Genomic DNA, 9,913 nt, shown 5'->3' on the forward strand with positions numbered 1-9,913 from the left:
TTCATCGTGTTTGTGTGAGGAAAAAAGTTTCTTTTCATCCACAGGATCATTTGGATCTAACACATCTGTGTTTTTCTGTGTCTGTTTGACAGTTTGAATTAGACCAAGTCTCATTTAAGTTGGAATTTGGCTGCTCAAACTGGACTATTGATCTTCTTTTCTTTTTTAACTTTTTTTTTTTTTTTGAGCAAGGTACATTACAAACATATGGAGATATCTATCTATCTATATATATATCTATATCTATCTATCTATCTATCTATCTATCTCTCTCTCTCTCTCTCTCTCTCTCTCTCTCTATCTATATATATAGATATATATATAGATATATATATATATATATATATAGAGATAGATAGATAGATATATATATATATATATATATAGAGAGATATGTATATATGTATATGTGTATATATAAAATGTACATATTTTAAACATTTCTGGTGCTCAAAAGGAGGAGGCTGAAGTTTAAAAAACGTATCATGTTCTACTCCAACTGTTTTACCTTCACACGTACATACGTACATATATACATACATATATGTACACACACGTATCTACACATATTCATGAACATATTTATATTTATACATGCACAAATATATTTTAGTTTATGATCGTACAAACTAGTAATAATGACAAAGAAAGACACAGAAGTTGATCATTTATGATCAATAAAAGGTCATGTTAAAGAAAAAAAAAAAAAGAGAAAAGTTTGAGTTGGTTTTTATCTTGTTTTTTGAAGTGCACCAAGTTAGTACAAGTTTGATATGATCAGACTCCACGTCTGTAACAGACTTTTGCTTTTAAGAAGGTTCCAGAGAATAGTTTTTTTAAATTCATTTCACCTCAAGCTGTTTTTTAGTTCATTTGTGCAGAACATGTTTCAGGTTGAGTTTCACTTTAAATAAGATTTGGCAGATTTTAAATTTGACCAAGTCCCCAAATTTCAGTATTTTTGATAATCAAAAAAGTGCATTTGTATGTTCTCTATGTCTGACTAACTCATATTGCTTTTTTTTTTTTTTTTTTTTTATTTAAACAATACGTCTGTGTTACTTTTATAAGAATTTCCTCAGACCTCTTTAACTTAAATGGGCTAAGATAAGAGCTCATCAAGGCTTTAGCTTTTGCAGTTTTGGTTTTAATTCTTCCCCCAAAGTCGCTTCATGACAAAACCACTGCATGACGTCTGTAGAAAAGCGTCTAACAAATAAGAAGTACTTTTATTTCTTGTCAAACCTTCAGTAAATGCAGTTTGTTCTGATTGGCTGTGGTTTTCCACCCAATAATTCTGTTTTCATGTTTTTAGACCTGAGACACTGAGATGATGATGACGTAACAGTATAATAATAACACAGTGGGAGTGGGAGTGTGCAGGTGCATTGTGGGTACTGTAGTTTTGCGTCATGTTGGACTCACCATCTGCAGCATGTCCTGAGCCGGCGGATCCACGTTCCTCCTCAGCTCGTTGTGAAGGTCGACGATCTCGTTCTGCACCGACGTGGAGTTCGTGCACTGACCTGGAGACGAGAGCGCGCACGTGAGGGAGCGCGCACGCGCGCACGTGAGGGAGCGCGCACGTGAGGGAGCGCGCACGTGAGGGAGCTAAAAGTGTGCACGTGAGGGAGCGCGCACGTGAGAGCAAGGATGTATTACGAGGTCTTCATAAAGTTCACCCACATCAAACTCAAATCTACACAAAAACTCTAAGTCTACGTTCAGACTGCAGGGCTTTAACGCTCAATTCCGATTTTTTTGTGAAATCCGATGTTTTTTCGAGGTCGTTCACATTTCCAGTTAAATGTGACTTGTATGTGACTCCAGTGTGAACATTAAACGGTCCAAAAGTGTCCCACATGTGACACTGGAGACACGACGACGTCAACCGCAGCGAGCGTCTCTGTGTTTACACAAGTTGTCCAAACATGGACGCAGCATCGAGCACCTGGAGATTTTAAAGTTCCTCTCGTACCGGAGCCACAACATGAACAACTGACTTGTTTTAACCCTCTCCAGGCAGACGTTGCAGATTTGCAACAGCTAAATGCCAATTACCTACTTACTCCATATTTTATGAGCTTTTTTTACTCAGGAGCCTTTTTTCCCGTCCATGCTGATAAACGTGGACGATGCAAACTGTGCATGTTGTTACACACAAACGACCTGCCAGAAGTGCAAAGTACTTTTGTTGTTTACAAAAGGATAAAAATAGTTTCTTGGAGAACCACACGAAAAAGTGTTGTTGTTCTGCTGCTGTGAAGCTGTTACACTGAGCTTTATGTTTTCATTGTTATGAAAAGTGGTTTACACATAAAGTTAGTTTTCATATCATTTTCAGTCTTCAGTGTTAATTTACCAAACCAGACCAATGCTGCAAATCTGCAACATCCCAGACACACTGACATGTGAAGGTCTCAAAAAAAAGTCAGGATTGTATATTTCTACTCCATATGATCATTTCCCCCAAATATCAGATTTTTTCCTGTTACTAAAATTTTAATTTGAGTCTGAGAGGGATAAGGAGGAGAAGATTGAGAAGGACGAGGTTTTTGGTGGTGGTGTTTTGTGGTGAGTGGAGATGTGCTTCACTTCAGTCACACAGAGTTCATGAAGAATTTTCTCCTACTTCAGTGCAGAATAGTGACGTTTGTGTCTTGTTGATGACGTGTAGGTGGATGAATGTGACCTTTGACTGTTCACACTGAAGTCACATGTTAAAGATCAGATATGGATCAGTTTCAGGAGCACAGATCCAAGTGTCCTGGGTCACATTTGAAAACATCAGATCTGTGTGGTTCAGACTGACATTAAAAGATCAGATACAGGAACATAGAGACAAAAAATCAGATTTGAGTCACTTCAGGTGCAGACTGAACGTAGACTATGTGTCAATCGTTTGTGCTGCTTTAGTTTCGGAGTTTTGAATGATTCTTTTATGGCAAAGGAGAAATTCAGTCGACTGGACAAAAGTTTATTGGGTCGAATACGTTTCGTAGCTCATCCAAGCTGCTTCTTCCGTCCTGAACCGCCGTCGTTTTTGTGTCGTTGTGCGTTTGTGTGCGGGAGCCGTCCTCGGGTTAAACGCTCAGATGATCTCATAAGAACCGTACAAACACTTAAAGCCCCGAGATCCTGGAGTCCTGAGGTTCTGTTTTGTTCTGTTTTTGTTCCGTGTTGATTCTGGATCAGAGTTTTGAAAAGGAGACTTACCCTGTGTGACGTCACCACGGCAACAGCGACGGCGGCGGCGGCGGCAGCAGCGTCCGCCACGAGAACGAGAGACATGGAAACATAAATAAACGAGGATTATAAACTTCAGCCTTGGCTCAATATTTACACAAGTCAGACTCAGACCGGAGCTTTTTTATGTCCTCAAACTGTTCATAAAAATAAGAATAAGCTACAAAACGAACTCATATTTTTGCTTGATGTCAGAATAATTTTATTATCCCATATTTGCTAAATACTTGTGTGATATTCTAGGCCTATGAGTGAACCATTTATGTACTACAATTCTTTGATTTATAATGTACCAATCACTTGTCACTTGTTGAATAACCTCTGTGTGTTTGACAACTGTGTGCAGTGTCCTGTCGCTCTAGTGAACCTCCAGATGATTCCTCACATGAAGCCAACTCCCACTGTCACACATGAAGAGTTATGATGGTGTCTGACCTAAGGCACCTCCTGATTGTTAATCATGTTTTATGTGTTTGTACTATGCTTAGCTGCATCAGTTTCTTATTATGTCTTTGCTGTTTCCCCTTCCCCTTGAGAATTATCATTCTGTAACTAGGGCCTCCTAATGAAATAAAAAGAGGAGAACGGCCTTGAGTCATCAGAACGTGTGGAGACTGTTGGTTTTGATGCCCACTCTCTGCCCGTTCTCCTCATGAGTAAAACTGAATTAATCTCTTGTCTTTCTTCTTGTTTTACAATGTTTAGATAAACTTAACACTTGATTTATTCCCTGTTGGTCTCTGTCGTGATCAGTGTTTTCTGCTGCGTCTTCTTCTGACGACTGCAAGGAAAATGATCACGATCTACCGGCTGAAACCTGAAACACCGACCGTTGATCAGTGGAAATAAAAAAATCAGACAAGTTTATACAATGGAACTGTTAACGGCTCAAGGTGCCGACTTTTGAAAAGAAACAGAGCCCGATTATTGACTTTTCCAAATAAGACACGTATGCCCAAACATGCCTTATTTTATTTATTTTTTTTCAGGTTTTTTTCTCTTTTCTTCTTCTATAGGGGTAAAAAAAGCAAAAAAAAAGGTGAATATATAAATTGTGTGAAGACTCGGTCTCAGGACACTGTTGATGCGAATTGATTTGTGGCAATAAAAGTTCAAAAAAATATAATAATAAGAAGAATAAGAATACATTTTATTTAAACAGAGCTTCCAGGACACTCAGACGCTTCACGCTTTTTTATTACGACTGAATGAAACGTCTCACAAACACCTGCTCTGTTCTGACCCAGGAAAAAAATACAAAAAACAGAAGAACCTGGATGAAGATCTGCTCCATTTGGACTCGTAAAGACTCAAAGTTTCTCTGAGGAAAAGAGCAGATCTTTATTTACTCCTGTGTCCTTCAGAACTTTACAAAACTGATCTGATACTGATACTCTGAGTACTAAAAAAAGTATTAGTACAAGGAGAGAAGGAGGAAGGAAGGAGGAGGAAAAGGAATAGAAGAGGAATAGTACGACGGAGAATAAGGGTCAGATCAAAAAAAACAACAACATGCTGGCGCTACGAGAATAAAGTCGTAACATTTTGACATTAAAGTCGTAATATTATGAGAATAAAGTCGTAATTTTATGAGAATAAAGTCGTAGTCAAAATAAAGTCATAATATTAGGAGAAAATCGGCTAAAGTCTGAACGAGTGGAGAATGGAGAATTTGGAGCATTTTGTAAAGGAGAAAAATCCGTGTATCATTTGTTCATTCGACTGAACAAGGACTGAACCAGGACTAAACCAGGTCCGAGACCAGACCGGGACTGAGACCAGAACTCAGACAAGGACTGAGTCAGGGACCAAGACTGAGACCGGGATCAGACAAGAACTGAAAACGCTTTAGTCCTGGTTCAGTCCTGGTTCAGTCCTGGTTCAGTCTTGGTTTAGTCCTGGTTTAGTCCTGGTTCAGTTCGGAGGTGCAAATAATGAAGAAAATTGTTGTTCGTTTTCTTATTTTTAGTTTTATATTGAAAAACAAGGTTTTTCTTCTGCTGCATTTTTCACTTTGACTTTGATTTTATTACGACTTTATTCTCCTAAAATTACGACTTTAATATCAAAATGTTACGACTTTATTCTCGTTGCGTCAGCATGTTGTTGTTGTTGTTGTTTGTTTTTTTTATCTGACCCTTTTACTCCGTCGTAGATTAAACATAGAGAAGGAACAGAAATAAAGGAGGAGGAACAGAAGTAGAAGGAGTAGAAACAGAGGCGTGGGAGAAGAAGAAGGAGTAAAGAGGAGGAGGAATGAAAACAGGAGGAGGAATAGTAATAGAAGAGGAGGAACAGAAAGAGGGAGAGGAGGAATAGAAGTAGAAGAGGAGAAAGAGGAATAGAAACAGGAGGAGGAAGAGGAATAGAAACAGGAGGAGGAGGAATAGAGGAGGGGGATTAGAAAGAGGAGAAGGAATAGAAATGGAGGAGAAGGAGGAATAGAAATAGACGAGGAGAAGAAATGGTGGAGGAGGGATAGTGGAGGAGGAGGAACAGAAAGGGAAGAAGAGGGATAGAAGGAGGAGGAGAGGAGGAAGAACAGAGGAAGAGAGGAGGAAGAGAGGAGAAGGAGGAAGAGGAGAGGAGGAAGAGAGGAGAAGGAGGAAGAGGAGAGGAGGAGGAAGAAGAGAGGAGGAAGAGAGGAGAAGGAGGAAGAGGAGAGGAGGAGGAAGAAGAGAGGGAGGAGGAAGAGAGAAGAAGGAGGAAGAAGAGAGGAGGAGGAAGAAGAGAGGAGGAAGAAAGAGAGGAGAAGAAGAGAGGAGAAGGAGGAAGAGAGGAGAAGGAGGAAGAAGAGAGGAGGAGGAAGAAGAGAGAGAAGGAGGAAGAAGAGAGGAGGAGGAAGAAGAGAGGAGGAAGAAGAGAGGAGAAGGAGGAAGAAGAGAGGAGGAGGAAGAAGAGAGGAGGAGGAAGAGAGAAGAAGGAGGAAGAAGAGAGGAGGAGGAAGAAGAGAGGAGGAGGAGGAGAGGAGAAGGAGGAAGAAGAGATGAGCAAGAGGAGAGGAGGAAGAGAGAAGAAGGAGGAAGAGGAGAGGAGGAGGAAGAAGAGAGGAGGAGGAAGAAGAGAGGAGGAGGAAGAGAGAAGAAGGAGGAAGAAGAGATGAGCAAGAGAGAGGAGGAAGAGAGAAGAGGAGGAAGAAGAGGAGGAGGAGAAAGAGGAGGAAGAGAGAAGAAGGAAGAAGAAGAGAGGAGGAGGAAGAAGAGAGGAGGAGGAGGAAGAGAGGAGAAGGAGGAAGAAGAGAGGAGGAAGAAGAGAGGAGAAGGAGGAAGAAGAGAGGAGGAGGAAGAAGAGAGGAGGAAGAAGAGAGGAGGAGGAAGAGAGATGAGGAAGAGGAGAGGAGGAAGAGAGAAGAAGGAGGAAGAAGAAAGGAGGAGGAGGAAGAGGAGAGGAGGAAGAGAGAAGAAGAGGAGAAGAAGAGAGGAGGAAGGAAGAGAGAGGAGGAGGAGAAGAGAGGAGAAGGAGGAGGAGAGGAGGAGAAGAAGAGAAGGAGGAAGAGAGAGGAGAAGAGAAGAAGAGAGGAGGAGGAAGAAGAGAGAGGAGGAGGAAGAAGAGATGAGGAAGAGGAGAGGAGGAAGAGAGAAGAAGGAGGAAGAAGAAAGGAGGAAGAGGAGAGGAGGAAGAGAGAAGAAGGAGGAAGAAGAAAGGAGGAGGAGGAAGAGGAGAGGAGGAGGAGTGGACAGACGTACCTGCACACAGGAGGACAGGACCTGTTGCACCGTGAGGAGAAACACCACGATCACAAACATGTCTCTCTGAAGAACCAGGAGGAACCGGGAGAACTCTGAAGAACCGGGAGAACTCTGAAGAACCGGGAGAACTCTGAAGAACCGGGAGAACTCTGAAGAACCGGGAGAACTCTGAAGAACCGGGAGAACTCTGAAGAACCGGGAGAACTCTGAAGAACCGGGAGAACTCTGAAGAACCGGGAGAACTCTGAAGAACCGGGAGAACTCTGAAGAACCGGGAGAACTCTGAGGAAAACCGGGAGAACTCTGAAGAACCGGGAGGAACCGGGAGAACTCTGAAGAACCTCTGAAGAACCGGGAGAACTCTGAAGAACCGGGAGAAACTCTGAAGAACCGGGAGAACTCTGAAGAACCGGGAGAACTCTGAGAGAACTGGGAGAAACTCTGAAGAACCGGGAGAACTCTGAAGAACCGGGAGAACTCTGAAGAACCAGGACCAGGAGAGAAGATCTGGAACACAGTCAGGACACACACTCATCACCACAAATATTCAAAATCCAATTAAAATGACTTCACTTTGTTGGACCAGTTTTGTTTCTGTTTTTTTTTTAAAGTATGTGATGTGATTTTTTTTGTTTTTTTTGTTTTTTTTAATGAGTCTTTAATTATGAAGTAAATCATATTTTTTGGAAGCAGAACTTGACATTCAAAACAGAAACATGAAAAAATGAAAAGAGACGAGTTTAAATGCCGAGCTTTTTTTGTGCTGTCATATTAAAAACTAAAAAAAAATACAAAGAGAAGATTTGGATTTTATTTAGTGTTTTTTCATAAACGAGATCTGACTGAAAAATTCCAAAAAAAATCTTAAAACTTGAGTAAATCAAACTTGGAATTAAATGTCAGAAAGTAAAGTTGGATCCTTGTGTGGGAGAAAAATGCATTTTCACAAAACAGAATTTGAATTTAGAGTCAAAATTTAACTCTACGGAGGCAAACTGGTTCAATGAAATATTTTTGTACAAGATCTTTCACTGCAGAGGATCAGTTTTGTTGTTTCCACATGAAAAAAAACAAACTGAGCAAAAGGTGAAAAAATTTTTTTTTTTTGCAGATTTTTTACTCAACATAAAAAAAAAATCTAACAAAAAAAAAGTGATATCATTTTTTCAGTGTGTGTTTCATTTTTTGGTTTGTTTTTTTGCAAATCTGTATTAAACGTCACCACAAAAACATAATTTCTAAAATATGTGTAAAACAAAAATAAAAATAAACATTTGCAGATAAGAGAAACAGCAGAATTATGTCAAGAACAAAAGAGAATCAAAAGTTTTGGTTCGTACCTGAGCTGCTTCTGTCCAAACGCACTGACCAGGATCCAGAGCTTTTTATACCTCCTCCTCCTGATCTACCTCTCCTCCTCTCCTCCTTCAGTCCATCCCTCTTCCTCTCTCCCCTCTCTCTCTCTCTCTCCTCCTCTCCTCCTTCAGTCCATCCCTCTTCCTCTCCCCCCCCCCTCTCTCTCTCCTCCTCAGTCCATCCCTCTTCCTCTCCCCCCTCTCTCTCTCTCCCTTCAGTCCATCCCTCTTCCTCTCCCCCCTCTCTCTCTCTCTCCTCCATCCCTCTCTCTCTTTTCCCTCTCCTCCTCTCAGTCCATCCCTCTTCCTCTCCCCCCTCCCTCTCTCTCTCTCTCCTTCAGTCCATCCCTCTTCCTCTCTCCCCTCTCTCTCTCTCTCCTCCTCTCCTCCTTCAGTCTCATCCTCTTCCTCTCCCCCCCCTCTCTCTCTCTCCTCCTTCAGTCCATCCTCTTCCCTCTCCCTCTCTCTCTCTCTCCTCCTCTCCTCCTTCGTCCATCCCTCTTCCTCTCCCCCCCCCTCTCTCTCTCTCCTCCTTCAGTCCATCCCTCTTCCTCTCTCTCTCTCTCTCTCTCTCTCCTCCTCTCCTCCTTCAGTCCATCCCTCTTCCTCTCTCTCTCTCTCTCTCTCTCCTCCTCTCCTCCTTCAGTCCATCCCTCTTCCTCTCTCTCTCTCTCTCTCTTCTTCAGTCCATCCCCTCTTCTCTCTCTCTCTTCTCATCTCTCTCTCTCTCTTCTTCAGTCCATCCCTCTTCCTCTCTCTCTCTCTCTCTCTCCTCTCCCTCCTCTCCTCCTTCAGCCATCCCTCTTCCTCTCTCTCTCTCTCTCTCTCTCCTTCAGTCCATCCCTCCCTTTCTTCTTTATCTCCTCCTCTTTCCATGAACAGACCAGAGAGGAGGAGATCACAATGTGATGTAAAGACAAACACAGTGTCCCTCGTGTGGTTTGTGTTCTGTGTGTGTGTGTGTGTGTGTACAGTGTGTGTGTGTGTGTGTGTTGTGTGTGTGTGTGTGTGTGTGTGTGTGTGTGTACAGTGTGTGTGTGTGTGTGTGTGTACAGTGTGTGTGTGTGTGTGTGTGTGTGTGTGTGTACAGTGTGTGTGGTGTGTGTGTGTGTGTGTTGTGTGTACAGTGTGTGTGTGTGTGTGTGTGTGTGTGTGTACAGTGTGTGTGTGTGTGTGTGTGTGTGTGTGTGTGTGTGTACAGTGTGTGTGTGTGTGTGTGTGTGTGTGTGTGTGTGTGTGTGTACAGTGTGTGTGTGTGTGTGTGTACAGTGTGTGTGTGTGTGTGTGTGTGTGTGTGGACAGTGTGTGTGTGTGTGTGTGTGTGTGTGTGTGTGTGTGTGTGTACAGTGTGTGTGTGTGTGTGTGTGTGTGTGTGTACAGTGTGTGTGTGTGTGTGTGTGTGTGTGTGTGTGTGTGTGTGTGTGTGTACAGTGTGTGTGTGTGTGTGTGTGTGTGTACAGTGTGTGTGTGTGTGTGTGTGTGTGTGTGTACAGTGTGTGTGTGTGTGTGTGTGTGTGTGTGTGTGTACAGTGTGTGTGTGTGTGTGTACAGTGTGTGTGTGTGTGTGTACAGTGTGTGTGTGTGTGTGTGTGTGTTACAGTGTGTGTGTGTGTGTGTGTGTGT

General features: G+C 42.2%; 1 protein-coding gene across 1 annotated transcript in view; it reads right to left on the bottom strand.

Annotated features, from left to right (window-relative positions):
- LOC110164312 (cysteine-rich venom protein) overlaps window positions 1-6,992 on the bottom strand; it is a 31,322-nt gene extending 24,330 nt beyond the window's left edge. Inside the window, exons 1-2 of the mRNA XM_055163930.1 lie at window positions 6,933-6,992; window positions 1,426-1,611 (exon numbers count right to left, since the gene is read on the bottom strand). Coding sequence (XP_055019905.1) covers window positions 1,426-1,611; window positions 6,933-6,992 — 246 coding nt within the window. The remainder of the gene's footprint in view (window positions 1-1,425; window positions 1,612-6,932) is intronic.
- Between the last annotated feature and the right edge of the window lie 2,921 nt (window positions 6,993-9,913).

This window comes from Boleophthalmus pectinirostris, unplaced genomic scaffold (assembly GCF_026225935.1).
Source record: "Boleophthalmus pectinirostris isolate CB_2022bp ecotype Guang Dong unplaced genomic scaffold, ASM2622593v1 HiC_scaffold_6, whole genome shotgun sequence".
Classification (NCBI taxonomy): Eukaryota; Metazoa; Chordata; class Actinopteri; order Gobiiformes; family Gobiidae; genus Boleophthalmus; species Boleophthalmus pectinirostris.